Raw genomic sequence first — 17,603 nt, forward strand, 5'->3', positions numbered from 1 at the left:
ACATGGTATACTATCGCTGAACACATGGTATACTATCGCTCAACACAAAACAGTGTGGCGACTGCGTCCTCCGTGATAACAAGAGGAGAGACCTATCTAGGAAAACCACACACTCCCTTGATTTTATGAAACATGGTATTATACAAAATAGTGAGGGTCATCCACAGTGGAGTGGAGACACTACATAGGAGGAGAAAGTCAACATGCCCCAGTTAAGCGGGCAAGTAATGGAGTGCCATTTTCCTGGGTGCTCACAAGGTCCCCTCACAACAGGATGCATCCTGTACAGGTGCATCACCCTAGAAGGTGGGAGTGTTACCGGTGCCATCCGCTGGGAGCAGCCCTGGTGGTAGGGCTGGTGCTAATCTTTATGAGCCAGGTACAATCATGGATTCTTCCAAACCACTGCTGAGTCTAATCCCCACCCCCACCTCCTGCTTTCCCAGGTGGGCACCCCCGTCTCCACCTCATGGATCAGAGAAGGTAATGAACTCGCCAACGGTCCCAAAGCCCCCACACCACATGGCTGAGCTGTTAAATGAGGTCTGCCCAGCAGCACTCCCATACCGTGTCACCCCCAACCGCTATTTACCCGAATCACTCTGCCTCAAAGCCATACCGCCAGAGCTGAATACGCTCACGTTCCACATGCCACCAGCAGAGTTTCAGAAGAAACCCTGTCATGGGAGCCTCTAGAAATAAGTTCAAAATAGTGCATTTGGCATTTACTACACTGACAAAGTAAGAGGGAGAAAAGCGTACACGTTTTCTCCACCGTACATTCTAGTAAAAGCATCATGCAAACTAAAAAATGTATTATAGAGTAGGCCATATTGCAAATATTGCTATAAACTAAGTATCTGTGTCCCCCCCAGATTCATACTAACCCCCAATAGGGATGGTATGAGGAGGGAGGCCTTTGGAAGGTGGTCTGGTCATGAGGGTGGAGCCCCCATGGATGGGATGAGTGTCCTTACAAAAGGGACCCCAGAGAGCTCCCTCGCCCCTTGCTCCGTGTGAGGACACACGAAGATGGGGGTCTATGAACCAGGAAGTGGTTCTCACCTTGACCTTGGACTTCCAGTCCCCAGAACTGTGGAGAAATAAATGCACTATGTGCATAAGTCCCCCAGGCTACAGTATTCTGCTAATACCCACTGAAACAGACACGTGCTCAATACTAACTTTCATTCATCAGACACCCAATGTCCAGCTCTAGAGCCATATTAACTACTACTTAAAAAGCAAAAGGTGTCATTCAATTGCTGTTAGAATTTTTTTTTTTTTTTTGCAATTGCTTTCATTCAACATATCCGTGGAAAGAAGAAAATTTAAGACAAGGACATCTGAAAGCGGAAGGACAGCACTGCACGCACCATTTGGCCCCAAACGTTCACCCCCCAGATTTTTTTGCTTTTATCCTCTTCATATGAGACAATGGCTCGCTGGGCAATCAGCAAGAAGAACAGAAAAAGCCCCTGAAGGTCAATTAACTTTTGCGGAACAGTGTTTAAAGAGAGAAAGGCCATGATGATTAAGGATGGGAAAGAAAGTGACCAAGCACCCCAGGCAAACGCCGGAAAGGAGAAAGACGAATCAGAAGCACCAAGAGAGGGAGGCAGAGTCTTATTTCAACAAAGTCAGGCTGGACATTGAGGTTGGTGCATGAGTAGTACTGCCGGCCCCAGTGATGGAGGACAGCATCCAGCAGGAGTGCCAGACGAGACAATGAGGGTACCACCTCCAAAGCATCCTGAGGACTGGAGTCCCCGGTGACATCCACAGGGGGCTCCTGGCTTGGTTCCAAGATTTCCACAGATGGGTCACCTTCTCCTTTATCCATGGGCTGCTAGAAACATAACCATTCCATCGTTAGTCGGCAGATGGTTTCAGGCGACGACAGCTTTAACTACAAGAACAGAGCACTCTGCCAGGGGAAAATAAGATCAAAGGAATGTGTCGTGTCAAAGGCCCTTTCCTCAAAGACTAGAAAGGGGGGCTTCCCCACTCCCACCTTCTCCCCTGACACCCACCATTTCTCACACAAGATGAGATGCTGGAAGTTTTTATGGGAGGTACCAAAGCTAATTTTTCAGACAGGGATTCAATTACAGTTCACCCCTGAATAATGTGAGGTTAGGTGTACTGACCCACACACAGTCGAAAATCCACGTATAACTGTTGACTCCCCCAAAACTTAACTACCAATAGCCTGCTGTTGACCGAAAGCCTTACCAATAACAGAAAATGTCGACCAACACATATTTAGCACATTCTATATATCACAGCCTGTATTCTTACAATAAAGTGAGCTGGAGAAAAGAAAATGTGATTAAGACAATCGTAAGATGTGAAAATACACTTATAGTACCATACTGTATGTATTGAAAAAAATCCGTGTATGAGTGGACCCATGCAGTTCAACACTGTGTCGCTCAAGGGTTGACTATAGTTTATACCAGATGCCCATGGAAGCGTTTTACTAAGCTCGTGTCTCAATGAGCACAGCAGACTCTGAGCTCAAACTTCTGATCATGCACAGTAAAAAAGCCCAGATTCATGAGGGCAAATTTAGCAAAAACAGGGGTAGGACTCATAATCCTTCAATACTGATATGAAACATGGGTCCAAAGTCCTACCAAAAAATTTATTTTGAAAGGGAGAATATACGTCATGGTGATGTTACAGCTTTGTCATTTCTAATTCTTCCTAAAGGGAAATGGACTAACCAAATGACAAACCAAACAGAAATCTGAAGAGACACCCCAGTTCTGTATAGACGAATCACAACAGATATTCAGGGTTGGGAAAACCATGCAGAAAGATCACCGGATGAAGAAGAAAAGCAGGGGGCATCTTCTTTGGTATTCGATGGACAAAGACATGCCAAGAAAACAACACTAGGAGACACAGAGGTACGTAAGGAGTGTAAATGAGGTGTACCGAGGTGGTCTGGGTCCCTGAGGAGTCTGCACATTGGGGGGAGGGTGGTGACAATGGGTCACACCTCACTCCAGCGGATGTCTCAAGTTCAGGCCACCCTATTGTCTGTCATAAAGAAAGAAAGAAAAGCCAATTAGCATAACCCTCCTGCAAATACCTGAAAACACCCCGTCTATTTTGTTTGCCTCCACGATACAAAGGCAGCGTGACAAGGAACAGGTGTGGGGCAGACGGTGCCAGGCTCACCATTTCCTGCGTCTGCTCCTTTGTCTTGGGCTCACATGCCCCCGTCTTCGTCGTACCTCAGTGGAGCCGTACGATGACCTCTCATCCACACCACTGAGATGCCACGTGACTCACCTCCACTGATGCGGGATACACTTTTCCTACCCTCTTTACTCACGGGTCAGGTGAAGAACAAGATCCCTCCAGCCTGTTTCAACTGGGGTTCCATGAGAAAACAAACCCCTACAGAAAGCAATCTGAGCGACTATTTTCTCAGTGCTTCCAAGGATGGTCCATAGCCAAGATCATTTCAGGTGCATAGGAGACAATACAATGCCTTGTGTGCGATGGCTGGCTTCAGCAGGAAGGGCTAATTCTCTCTCAGAGAGCCACAGTGGACAAGGGACACCCTGGAAGAAGCTGGACTAGAACTACAGGAGGATCCTGGACCCCTTGGTGACGGCATGGAGCCCAGGATGCCTTTGCCGCCACAGCTGACTGGGACACAGACATAGATTTTTTTCCCTACCTGGGGCTGTTTGTTATACAGCAAAGCCTAATCAATTCACGGTCAGGAAGCAAGCTTGTACCCAGGGGCTGGGGGCCATAAATGGTCCAAAGGCTTCTGCAACACTAACCTAGTCACTGTCTGCTACAGAGGCTAAAGAACATTGACACATTTCCCAATTGTCCCTGCAAACATACTGCAGAAATCATGTGGGTGGGCTGGGTTGCGTCTGTGATAGGAATATAATAAATGCATCTGGCATCTTATTCGCCCTTGAGGCAACCCAGAGGCTGTAGGAAGAATCTGAGCAGACAGTTCAGCAGTGCTTTGAGGCTGAGGAACCCATAAATGATGAGGTATTCAGGAGGGACCCTCTGAGCACCACAGGCTTTCATGAGGGACTGCGCTAAAAGGAAGAGAGCAGCTCTTAGAAACACAGAAGCCCAGTTTCACCCCAGTTCAACCTCCAACAGGGCATGGGCACACCACCTCTATGAAAACTTCCTGCCAGGGGCGCCTGGGTGGCTCAGTCGGCGAAGCACCTGCCTTCAGCTCAGGTCATGATCCCTGGGTCCTGGGATTGAGCTCCAGGTCGGGCTCCCTGCTCGGTGGGGAGCCTGCTTGTCCCTCTCCCTGTGCAGCTCCCCCTGCTTGTACGTGCTCTCTCTCTCTCTCTCTCTCTCCCGAATAAATAAATAAACTCTAAAAAAATATGCAGTGTGATGTGTGGTATCAAAAATCAACTAGCACAGAGCAAGACAAGACCAAATGAATGAAGAACGAGAGGAAAAACAAAATCAAACCACAAGAACAGATCCACAATGAAATCCAGATATATGATTTATCAGACATAGACTATAACCAAGTGTAAGAAATACTTTAAATGAAATAAAGGGACAAGTTGGAGATTTTCAATGAAGTATGGAAACTGCCCTATTAAATATTTGACGTTTATTGGGGTTCAGAACACAGTAACTGGAATTAAGCGTTCAGAACGTGGGCTTAACAACGGATTAAACTCAACCCGAGGGAGCCAGAGAGAGACAGAATGGGCAGAAGGAATGCAGGCTCAAGCTACAAACTCCAAGTAGGACAAACACAAAGAATAATAAACCCGGAGCCATGATTATACAACAGATAACTGAAGCCCAAGAGAGAAATCCGAAGAGCGGCCAGAGCAAAGAGACAAATGACCCTGAAGTGCATAGACCCTGAGCCTGGAAGACGAATTTGCAGAGAAAGAATGGAAGTCACAAGATTATGAAACAACATGGTCAAAGTGCCCTTGTAAAAAGAACTGCCAAGTGAGAATTCCACATCCAGTAAAATATGGCCCCAAATGAAGGTTAAATAAAGGAATTTTCAGATATACAAATGGAGGGAATTTTTCAGCATGAAACCTGAATGAAAATAAATAATAAAGGAAGTTCTTTGGAGAGAAGACAATGATTACTGATAGAAAGAATGAAATAAGGAATGAAAATAAAATGATATAGCTAAGTGAACTTGGACTGTGTAAAGTAGCTACAGAATTAAAATATTGTTCTGTAAGAATAGAACAAAATGTGGAGGGAAATGGACTGTCTGAAAGCCTTCTGGGGTTCTTCTATTCCCTGGAAGCGACAAAGTCCTGAAGATATTACATTATGTCAAAGTTAGGAATGAAAACTGGAATCTCTGGGTAACCACTTAAAAAATAATCAAAATAACGCTAAACTGACATGTAAAAGAGGCTGAAATGGAATAACTAAAAATACATTAATCAATCCAAAGAAAGATTACAAAGAAAGAAAAAGATCTCTCAAATTGGTGATAATAAAGAGCAAACCAAGGGACAGATTTAAACATAAATATACTGGTAATTACATTAAATGTCGACAACGTACCCCAGGTGAAAGGCAAAAAGTATTTGGATAGAAAGAAAACAAAACCTCATTCTGAACATCTTAAAGAGTTACACCCTAAACATGAGAACACAGAAAGGTTGGCAGGAAAAATGCCGAACGAGATATACCATATAAGTACTAAGCAAAACAAAGCTTTAAGGCAATAAAGTTTAGTACAAATATTGCATAACAATAGAAAGATGTGCCAAGAATACACAGTAACATTAAATGTCTTGCTTTGTTAACAGCCTTACTGAAGTACGATTTCCATACTATAAACTGGACTAAACTGTACATGCTGGCAAATTTGGGCACAATCAAGAGAAGTAAACACCTATCGTCCCCCGAAGTTTCCATAATAATCTCTCCCTCCTTCCTCCTCCAACCCCAGGGAACCTCTCATCTTCTGTTTGTCCCTGTAGATTATTTTACATTTTCTACAAGTTTACAGAAATGGAACCACATGGTATGTTTTATCTTTTGTCTGGCTTCTTTGACGCGATATAATTACCCTTTGCAACTTTGCTGCCTGGATCGATAGTTCATTCCTCTTCATTACTGAGTAGTATTCCACTGTATGGATGGACCACACTTCGTTTATACTTTGACCTACTGATGGACACTTGAGTTGTGTCCAGTTCTGAGCTCCTGGGTGACTCGGTCGGTTAAGCATCTACCTTTGGCTCAGGTCATGATCCCAGGTCCTGGGATTCGAGTCCCACTTTGGGCTCCCTGCTCAGGGGGGGAGTCTGCTTCTCCCTCTCCCTCTGCTGCTCCCCCTGCTTGTGCACTCGCTCTCTCAAATAAATCAATAAAATCTTAAAAAAAAAAAACAAATCAACTGCTGTTTTCATATGAACATATGCATTCATTTCTCTTGAGTAAATACCTAGGAGTGGAATGGCTAGATCACATGCTAGATGTATGATCGACATTTTAAGAAACTACTGGACAGTGTTTCACTTGCAGATGATAAGGTGTGTACAGAATAACCAAAAGAATCCAGGCAGAACCTTAGTGTTTACAATGACACTACTTATCATTGCCTCACAATCCACCAAAAACCAGGAATTAAGTCTAGCAAAATGTATGCAAGGTCTTTACTAAAAAAATTAACATATTGGAAGAAATTAAAGGAGATCTAAAAGTAGAAATACACTAAGTCCAACGAGCAGAAGACTCAAACTTTGGTGATATTAATCCTTCCAAAACCCAGCTATAGATTCAATGCAATCCCAGTGGAAATTCCAGAAAATTTTGTTGCAAAATTATTGGTGCAAGAGAGGGAAAAATAAAAGAATCGAGAATCTGGAAATAGATCCATCCACATATGGGCAAAGGAAACATGACAAAGCATGGGGGCATGAAAGGTGTTGTTGATAACCCGTGCTGAGTTAATGATAGACCCCCATGTAACAGTTGTGAATGTTGACCCCCAACTCCTTCATTACCTAACATCCATTCCAAGTGGATTATACACTTACCTATAAGAGACAGAAACGATAAAAATTCTGTAAGACAACCAAGGTGATTATCTCCATGACCTTAGTTTAGGGACAGATTTCCTAAAGAATAAACAAAACATACGCCTCATCAAGGAAATTTTAAAACCTGGCTAAACTTCTTCTATTCATCAAAGGATGTCATGTGGGGACTGAAAAGGGAACAGAGTAGGAGAAAGTATTTATACTGCACTACTGAGAAAGAACTTGCATCTGGAATATATACAAATTGTTAAGACTCTAACTTAAAAAAAAAAAAAAAAAGGAAACACCGGAGGAAAAAAATGTTCAAAATATTTGAACGAGCATTTCCAAAAGAGTCAAAGCTTGATAAGCACCAAGAATTGGTTCAAGTTCACTCAACATCATCTCATACGTGCAAAGTAAGACCACAAAGAGATGTCCCACATGCTCACTGGCATTTTGGAAGATTGCTGAAGATGTAGGACAACCATGACTTCCCTAGCCTGCTCGGGGTACAAAATCCTTGGCAGAATCTACTAACGCAAAAGGGTACACACGCATGCCCTTTGCTCTAAGGACCCCACCATTAAGGATAACCTCTCCAAAAATGCTTAGTGAGGGCAACAAGAGGCATGTATAAGGTTGTTCCTAGCGGAGTTACCTGTGTTACCCGAAATAGCAGTGTGTCCACCAACACTGGAATTAAACAGTACATTCTGTCTTACTACAATTGGGTAATAGGCAGCCTATGAGAATCAGTGAACTGCACTCAGCAAGACGAATGGATCTCCTAAAGACATCAAGTGAAAGAGACCAGACCCAAAAGTAGATACTGTAGGATCCTGTTTATAAGGAGCTCAAAAGCACTCACAAGCAAGTGGTGTGGGTCAAGGTCAGGATGGACTTCCCTAGTGACTGGGAGGGTGCAAGAGGTATTTGGGGTGAGTTTCTGCATCTGGATTGTGGTTATTTCAGATTTTTTTTTCACTCTGAAAATGCATCAAGATGTATACTTACCATGTTTGCCCTTTTTTACATGCATGTTATCCCTCAACAAAACGTTTTATGAAAAAGCAAATACGATGTTCTAAGAAAGCACAATAAAAACAACCAATAACTTCAAAAACCTAAAGGGCATTCCTCATATTTTCATCCACTACATTTCCCCACCCACGATACTGGAGGACAAACATGACACTGGAGGACAAAACACTTGACTGTGAAGACAGTAAATGGCAAATATATTTCTCTAATACATTAATTTATATGGGAAGAAAATTAGACATTTGGCTTTCCTTTTGAAAACTAAGACCTCCTTGTCAATACTGTTGCCATCGTTCGAAGGCTCCTGTCTTCAACAAGGACCCCAAATTCAGGACCTAGCTCCTGTACATTTATAGGAATTTATGAAAATCATCTTTTCTTTCTTTTTTAGACTGGGTTCCAGCGCCCCAAATTTAAGACCCAGAGTCAGTAATTCACTACATTGCCAGTAGGTGGCAGCGATGCTCCATAATTAATTCCAAAATAAGGCACTATACCCAAGATACTGTGAAAGCATCCCTTCCTTGTTTTTGTTTTTGTTTCAAGTTTTTATTTAAATTCTAGTTCGTTAACATATAGTGTAATATTGGCTTCAGGAGTAGAATTTAGTGATGCATCCCTTCCTTTTAAAATTATGAAGAATTCATGGCTTTGAGAGACACATGCTCATGGTTAATTAGTCAAGCCACGGAGATTTCTTCAAAAGTCCATCTCGGCAACGGATTATTCACAGGTGGTAGGATGGAAAGGGGCGGGGAGAGGGGACTGAAGAATGAAGCAGACACCCTGAAACGCTCCTCCTTGTTTATATTCCTTTTATTCCAGCGAAGTGTTCAATGTGCTGTAGGCTACCAACGTACCTCCCGCAGCTGTTTAGGGTTGAGTCTGTATTTACTTATCAAAGTGGCTTCCTTTCCACTTCCAGCCCTTTCTCCAACAGCTGCCCGTTCCTGAGCTCTTGTCTGGATCCATCTCCTCCTCCCCGGGCAATATGATGCACGTAAGGAGTGCTCACAGTACTCTGCCCGGAGCCCCTTCTCCTCTGAGTGTCCAAGACACACAGGAGTGAGCTCGGCGGGGTCTCACATGCCTGAGTCCCCCACTCTTTCCCTCGGATCCTCAGAGACGACACCCCTCTGGTCAGAATTACACATTTCAATAGACAAGGATGCCTTCCCTTGTTGCCTCTTCATGCCTGGAGGATCCCTTCTTCCTCTGAGCACTTTAATACAAATCAAAGTTATACATCCGGGTGGATCATTCTGTATTCTTTCCTCTGGCTGCTTCCTTTGCAATCTGCAAATACAGGTCATTCACTGCAGGAACCTGCTGTTTGGAGATGTGTTCAAGGCCTGGGGTGCGGGGGTGTGTAGGTGAGCTGGAGCAGGGCCAGTCCATTAGAGCCGCCAAGACGAGAGACTGGAGTTCCACAGTTACTTGTGAGGACTAGTTAAAATATCCTGAGCCGGGCACACCCATCCCACCTGGGGAGTCATCTCCCCTCTGCCGACCCCTGGCCTTGGGCTCAGACTCCATTGAGTGCAGCAAGATGGTAGCCCCAGGTCCCATCTATAGACCCCGATGCCCGTACGGACACAAGAAGGGCTCTCACGTTCAGTGACATCCCTCCTCTTGTATGAGGACTTGTTCTGAACCCACTTTTCTCCAACTCTTGGGATCTTTTCCCACAATCTTCCTCTCCCCGATATTACCCCTTAAGGACGGGGTAGGGTTTGGGGCCACAGCAAACTTGCCCAAGTGACACCACCATCTTCTGCCACGGATGGGGCCAGCTGTCCCCCTGTCTGGGCTGCTGGTGGTGGACTTGTGTCCTTTGGTTGCCACTGTCCAGCTCAGCAGGCATCGAGGGAACACCATCCTGAGATGCAGATTCTTTCCATAGGCTTTGCCCAGAAGCCCGGTCCCTTTTGCAGGAAGAGCTCCTCTGGGCCTGGCTCTGCCGGCTTGGATTGAAATGCCGCTTGTAAACACACAGACACAAAGACAGATATTTGTTGTCTATTATCAGAGCTTCACCGACAATTGTGAAGCCAAAACTAAGGTATGAAGTAAACACCAAGAAGACCCACAGCAATCAAGGAAATCAAAATTAATGAAGCAAATGTTTTACCAGCTATCTGGGCATCCCTTAGCCCAGTCAAGTTGACAGATAAAATCAACCATCAAGGTGCAAAAAGGGTTTTCTGAGCAATACTTAATCGAGTCCATGTGTTTGCTAAACATTTTGTGAGAACGTTGAACTTTCTTACAGGTCCCGTTACAGGCGTGGCTCCTGGTGACATAACAGGGAGCAGTTTGTACACTCACTGTGAGAGCTTAAGTGACCGATTCTTCATGTTCCTGCAACAAGCAGACGCCTTTATTGAACTCACATGTGGCATTTCCGGGGGCCACATCCAGACTGGGGGGGCTCAGTGTACCATCAGGAGGAATGAAAAACCAGGAAACGCTCCCTTTCTACTATGTCTGTCTTTACCGTACAAAGCTGAGGGTCTTCTCAATTTGTTTGGGTTGACGTGAATCCAAACTCAAAGGCTATTAACAACTTTGACAATGTAATTTGTTCCGTATTATAATAAAGAATAGAGTGCCATCCACAGACACGTTTGCTAAAATTTAAACATCGACTCTTCCCAATCAAGACACAGTTCTCCCAAACCTGTTTGAAGCACATGGAAAAATATGATGTCCCTTGACCCCATACCCCAGATCCATCCCCAGCTACAAACTCGTAATAATCTGAGAAATGAAGGTTAATAAATGAGAAATGAAGGTAATAAAAATGCTTTTCAACGCGAGGATTCCCAAATTCAGAAATCTTTAAACACTGGGCATTATTCCAATGTATTCACTCAGAAATTGCGGATGGAGAAACAATGGCCTCATTTGCTGTTCCCCCTTCTGCAAATAACATGCGGTGTTGTTTTTCTTCTCTGAGGACAGGAATTCAGCAGACCCAGCCGCAGCAGAAACGAGCACATGGGTCAACATTAGTCTCCAAGTCGTATTCGCATCAGGGGTGTGGCAAAAGGTCTCCGGACGTAGAACCACGTGGTCTGGCAGCTGGGTTCAAGGGAGAGGCAAGCAACGCCTTTGAAACATTAAAGTTTGGGGACCTTGCAATATCAGGATGAGACCCAACACCTGTTCTCAGGGTGTGTATTATCTTCCTGTGGCTGCCGTGACCAGTGCCCACATTTGTTGCCCGTTTGGGTGGCTTAAAACAATGCAGACTGAGCACCTGGCAGTTCTGGAGGTCAGAAGTCCAACGTGGGTGTCACTGGGCTGAAGTCAAGGTGCGGGCAAGGGTGAGTTCCTTCTGGCAGCTCCTGCAGACAGTCCATCTCCTGGCCTCTTCCCGCTCCCTGAAGCTCCTGCAGCCCTGGTTTGTGGCCGTGTTCCCTCAACACCAGCAGAACTAGCATCTCCCCGTCTCTGTCTGGCCTCTGCTTCTTCTATGTCACATTCTGTCAGCAAATCTCCTTCTGCCTCCCCCATATGAGGACCCGTGTGACAACACAGGGCCCACCTGGAAAACCCAGAATCATTCTCTGGTGGTCCTCAACCTGACCACACCTGCTAAGACCCTGTTTCCAGATAAGGTAGCATGTTCGAGTTCCCAGGATTAGGATGTGCACATACATGTTGGTGGGGGAGCATTATTCAATGTACCCCACGGGTCACAGTGCAATGATCTACATGAACACAGGAGCTCCTCGAAGCTAGAGCAGACTGCAGACGGGGCCATGCCCTCTCCCTCCCTGGAAGCCGTGGGAACTCCGGGAGCAGGCTCTCAGCTCTGTCTCCTTGGGGAGCCAGCATCCGATTCTCTGATTCTCCAGGCACACCTGTGTGGAGGGTGGGTACTTACATCTTCCGAATGGCATCCCTCGGGTGAGGGTGGGGTGTCGTCTGTGACCATGGTCTGCTCTGAAGGGCCCTCAGCAGGCCAAGGGTGGCTGGACCCCACCGCTGGCTTTGCACATGGCTCCCCGATGCCAGCCTGAACAAAGATGGATGCACTTGGTAAGTCCTCCTTACATCTTTTTTAACCCTCCAGGCTACCCTGGGGACCCCAGGGCCCATCCCGTCCTCTGTGTGGCCCGCGCTCCCCGACCCTATCATCTGTACTCAATAAACAGAAGCTTGCCCAAGGAATGCACACAGACTTAGGAAACCGGGCCCCAGGAACCTATAAACAACCTATCCATGTTCTGAGCTGGCCGTGCACAGGGCCTGATGCTCTGGAAACAAAAGCAAGCACTCCCACACCCCTGGGCCAACACAGACAGCCTCCAGGGCCGAAGGGATCCTGGAAACGTGACGACTCATAAGGTAAGCTCTGATAGAACACGTGATGGGTGGTCCTCTAGGAAGCTGCCTTCGTTCTGGCGAGAAAAACCACACGGCACACATCTCCCAGACCGCTCTCAACGCCTTATTTCCCAGAACGGCCTGACTCCACATCTTTATTTCCAACCCATACAACCAGATGTCTAGCAAACTGCCCAGCAGAAAACAAGTGGCAACACAAACACAGATAAACTCCTATTCCCTCGTGTGAAATGATGGGAGAAACTGAGTCCTTCCAAAGAGAAGCACCTAGTTCCACCTAACAAAAACCATGGCCAAGACTAAAGTACGGATTCTCTTCCATTTCCCATCAATGCAATGGCTGGTGATTAACTGTAGGGTACTAATACATGTCCTGGTAAACAATGATCAGGTAATAAAGTTTCCTGGAACCGAATTTCAAGAGATCTTTTGTACGGCAGGTGTATCCATAGTAAACTAGCTATACAAACGTGACTATTTAGAGCATGAAGGGTTACCATTACATTTAAAAAAAAATCAGGGCGCCTGGGTGGCTCAGTTGGTTAAGCGACTGCCTTCGGCTCAGGTCATGATCCTGGAGTCCCGGGATCGAGTCCCGCATCGGGCTCCCTGCTCAGCGGGGAGTCTGCTTCTCCCTCTGACCCTCTTCCTTCTCGTGCTCCTATCTCTCATTCTCTCTCTCTCAAATAAATAAATAAATAAAATCTTTAAAAAAAATTTAAATAATAAAAAAATAAAATAAAATAAAATAAATAAAAAAAATCAAATTGGTATCAATCAAGAGTTTCAAAAATCCTCTTCAGCAACGTCCTCCAACAGCTACTTGAATTGATGATGTAAATTGGCAAGTGTCTCCTTGAACAACATGGTAATCAATCATCTGCAGCCACTTAGCTATGAGTGGCTCTTTCCCTGATGAAGGCGGCTAACTGAAATAATCTATTTATGCATCAACCCTCTAAATCACAGCCACATTTTGGCTCATTAAACATTCATGATTTTGAGCCAGAAGAAAACAACCCAGGGTATCTGTATCTTCAGCATCCTTTATGAAATACAACACATAGAAACAGAAGGGAGCATTTTGAGAAAGTACACTGGGTATCGATTCGATCATGCCAAGTATATGCCCATCCTCAACTCCTGCTTTTAGAGGGTGTCACCCACTTACGGAGTGTCCTGGAGATGCGTGTTCTTCCTCATCCCGGAAGCTTCCGTAAAGAGGCAGGATGCTGTGCTGGTAGATTTTCCACCAGAGGTTAAGGAAGGACGTCTGGTGCTGGTTGGCCAACCCGGAGCCCTCCTCCAACACCGAGCCCATCTGGGGGTTGTATTTGTAGTTCCATGGCTTTGTGGGCCCCAAAAAGTGGACTACCTTCACACTTGAACCGAATCTGAGGAAGAAACACAAAGCATTCTACTTTCCACTTGGAAGTGATCTCACACGCAGGGAAATTCCCCCACAACCACAAGGCGCGTCAAAGACAGCAGCACATGAACACTTGTCTCAACCCTACTATGTGGACCTGCTGTTATTTTCCTTAAAGATATATGTTTTTAAACAATCAACATTGGGAGTATTTTGTTTTCTATCTACCAAGGAACATAATCATAACCCAGTGGGGAATTCCCTCAAACCAGAAGAATAAATCAAGAGTCTTCTAAAGATGAACAGTATGGTAGGTAGCCCAAAACATCATCTCCTTAAAACAACAGGGACCAAAAAAAAAAAAGAAAAAGAAAAAAATCACTTATAGATAGTAGACAATGCAAGCTGAAAACAAGAAAATTGGCTTCTCTTTACAAGATTGTGAATTTTCTCCTCTCAACCTTTTTAAACATTTTCGCCCATAATCATCTTCCCATGAAATTTTAACACTACATTTGTGTCATATATCCATGTTCTGTATGTACATCTCTGCTTTATTCGTTAAAAAGAATAGAATGTTTTCACTCCCTGAGGACCCACTTCTGCTCCTTAGAAGCAATACGTTCCCTGTTAAAAATGCGTGCCCTAGAATTATTCTTTCCCTAGATTCTGCTCCGATTTTCCACTTTTGTTTATAACAACATCACCCGCAGCAGCGAATCTCAAACATTTTGGTCCTAGGACTTCTTGACATTCTTAAAACGCATGGAGGACCAAGAGTTTAGCTTTGTCCACGTGGATTCCGTCTGTCTATATTTACCTCAACAGACAACAAAACTAAGAAATCTGGAAACGGATTTGATCAATTCGTTAGAAATCAATCGACCCATGAGACGTGGATGTTCATTTCATACTTTTTCATGAAAAATAACTGTATTTTCAAAATACAACTGTCAAAAGAATGACTTTGACCATTTCAAGAGGAGACAGCTGCTTTCTTATATCTGTGTCTCCGTTCAGTGCACTGTTTTGTTTTTTTAGTGTATTGTTTAATCATGTCAGGCAGTTTCTGTAAAATCCACCTCGTACACTTATAAAAAACAAATGAGAAGAAAAAGTAACATCTTAGAAGTATTATTTTTTAAGTTGTTTTGACTGCAGACATTCAAAAGAACTGTGGGGGAAATCCCTCAGGGGTTCCTTAGACCACCCTTTGGGAACCACTGTCATTAAGACTTGCTGCTTTGACTACCTATAATTTAGAGCAGTAGGCAGACAGAGGGATGATCTAGCTTTTTTCTCCCCAAATGCCGAAAACCGATAAAGATTCTAGAGACAGGGCTGCTGGAAGGCAGCAGGCGCAGAAGGATCTGGAAAGTGGAGAAGTTACCGTTTGAAAGCAGGGCTGTAGGTGTATGCGTTGTTACTGCTCAAGTTATAGATGAACGGTAAGTGCTTGTGGATATCTGCCGTTGACCAGCTGCTGAAGAAGCTGTTCAATAAGCCTTGATCTGCCCCTAAATGGCGAACCCACACCCAAGGAGGTTAGTCACAGGTGGTACAGCGCTTCGCAGAATTCAACATGTGTTTGAAGGGCTTAACATACACGCTTGCACGCGGGGTCCCATGGTCTTTCTTTTCTCTGCCCACTACCATAGGACCGTTTGTCTCAAGAAGGACTGATCATCCATACCATGAATTTTAACAGTGCATATTTTCTCCAAAACTCTCCACCCATAACCCAAACCACTGATAATAACCCCTCGTCTTGCCTCCAACATTCTCCACTGCTCCCGCAATGGATTCCATCCATTAGCCACAGTGCTTTGTGGGCAACTCCTTGTCCGTAGCCAGAGATGATTCTTCATCAGTCTACTACTTTCTTTCATATGACAACAATCCTAGCATCTTCCCCATCTATTGATGCCCATTCAAGTGAAACATCAGCTTCTCTTGCTTACTTGAGTTGTTCCCTTTATTTTCTATCAGGGGCTGGCTGACTGAGGCTCGCATCCATTTTTGTAAATAAGGTTTTATTGGAGCACAGCCATGCTCATGTCAGTCTTATCAATGGCTGCTTTCACTCTACACCTGCAGGGTTAAATATCTGCGGCAGAGATCATATGACCGATGACGCTGAAAGAAAATCTATTATCTGGTCTTTAGAGAAAGGTTTGCCTACCCATTTCTGCATGATCAGGATTGGGGAACCGTTCTTCCTACTCACTGAGGACATTTTCTTCAGTGGTTTTCTCTGCTGCATGTTTACTTACTAACTTCACTTATTCCTATCACGCTGTCTGGCCGTGGCCTTCCACCACGTCTTTAACTGACTCACGTCATTCACATTATCTGAGCAGGGGTATGGTCCCGGAAACAGCCCCATGCCCTTCCATCCATTTCCAGCCTCCCATCACTCACCATCAAAGCTGCCGTGGTCGGTGGCATGCTGCAGCAGGAGGCCATGGGTCTCCAGCGAAGGCTGGAAGACGAACACGCCACTGTTGAAGCAGTCCGGCCATCCGGGATCGGGGGCTGCAGAAAACTCTGTCCTATCAAACAGCTCATCGATATTGGATAGCACCTGGCAAAGCAGAGCATGGAGAACCTGTAGCAAGACTGCTCTTGCCTCCGGGAGGCAGGTGACAAATGCAGCAGAAACGTCAGGATGGTCAGACAAAGTCTAGTGTTTGCAAACCTGTGCCATTTTTCTCTTTTTCTTTTTTTTTTTTTTTATATTATGTATTTATTTGACACAGAGCACAAGCAGGAAGAGCGCGAGAGGGAGAAGCAGGCGCCCCACTGAACAAGGAGCCCGATGTGGGACTTGAACCCAGGACCCTGAGATCATGACCTGAGCCGAAGGCAGACGCTTAACAGACTGGGCCACCCAGGGGCCCCATTTTTTGGACTGACTCTTCTATTCGGCTTACATCCAAAAGAGAAAAGTGTGTAAGATTGCTCTCCAGTTTGTTTCAAGTGATTGACATCACACCACTTCTGAAACTAAATTATTTTCTAAAGGTTCTTAAAATCCTCTCTGGAAGTCGCCTGACTGTGTATGCTCTTTAATCTACCAAATGTGACCAACAAAACTCTGAAAACACATGAAAGGAGAGCTTTGCAAGTCACTCCAATGTCATCAGTTGCTTTCCAGAACTTGACTACTGATTACAGACCCCTCCGGCACCCACTGCCTTTCTAAATTGTGCTGTGTTTGAAAAAAAAAAAAAAAGAAAAAGGAAACATGACTCTGACTGTGTTATCAGTCTTATTTTCCTCTGCACCTGTTCATCTTCCTGTAGAGCTGCTTTTGCACAACCGAGACAAACTAGAATGGACGCCAACACCCCAGCTTCGTTTTACATTTCAACTTCCCAATGGCTGTTTTTGAAAGTAGCCATCATAGGCTCGTACACTGCAGGTCACTACCCCAAACGACAAGCGGAGGATGCCACAGCCTAAGAAGCCAGGTGCACCAGTCCAGTCCGAACTATGCAATTCAAGATGCAATCCAGGCAAAATATTTTTTCTAATTATTCTATTTTGTGTAGATGAAATTATGTGAATATGAAGCCCTCCTAGGGAAGGAGCATGCCTTCAAGTCCTGTAGTGTCCTGGGCAGGGCTAGAGCAGTGCTAGTGCTGTGTCATACCTGATTTTGATGAATGTCAATGCTGGTGATAGAGATGCATGTTATTTGCTGGGAATCCACCTGTAAGAACTAGCAGCCTCCCTAAAAAGGGAAAGGCATTGTCTCTGAGGGGTTCCTTATCAAGTGGAGTGTCTGGTCCTCACTTTCCCCC

General features: G+C 44.9%; 1 protein-coding gene across 12 annotated transcripts in view; it reads right to left on the minus strand.

Annotated features, from left to right (window-relative positions):
- The window catches only part of GYG2 (glycogenin 2), a 35,231-nt gene that overhangs the window by 2,951 nt on the left and 14,677 nt on the right, over positions 1-17,603 (minus strand). For 8 of the 12 annotated variants that reach the window (XM_073902167.1, XM_073902166.1, XM_073902169.1 and 5 more), the window contains 6 exons: positions 16,219-16,381; positions 15,188-15,314; positions 13,600-13,822; positions 11,965-12,096; positions 2,944-3,048; positions 1,742-1,849 (listed from right to left, as the gene is read on the minus strand). In XM_073902167.1, coding sequence (XP_073758268.1) covers positions 1,742-1,849; positions 2,944-3,048; positions 11,965-12,096; positions 13,600-13,822; positions 15,188-15,314; positions 16,219-16,381 — 858 coding nt within the window. The remainder of the gene's footprint in view (positions 1-1,741; positions 1,850-2,943; positions 3,049-11,964; positions 12,097-13,599; positions 13,823-15,187; positions 15,315-16,218; positions 16,382-17,603) is intronic. The other 4 variants (XM_073902168.1, XM_073902171.1, XM_073902172.1 and 1 more) reach the window with 4 other exon arrangements.

Source organism: Callorhinus ursinus, unplaced genomic scaffold (assembly GCF_003265705.2).
Source record: "Callorhinus ursinus isolate GAN/ISIS: 27379988/994484 unplaced genomic scaffold, GSC_fseal_2.0 scaffold16, whole genome shotgun sequence".
NCBI lineage: Eukaryota > Metazoa > Chordata > Mammalia > Carnivora > Otariidae > Callorhinus > Callorhinus ursinus.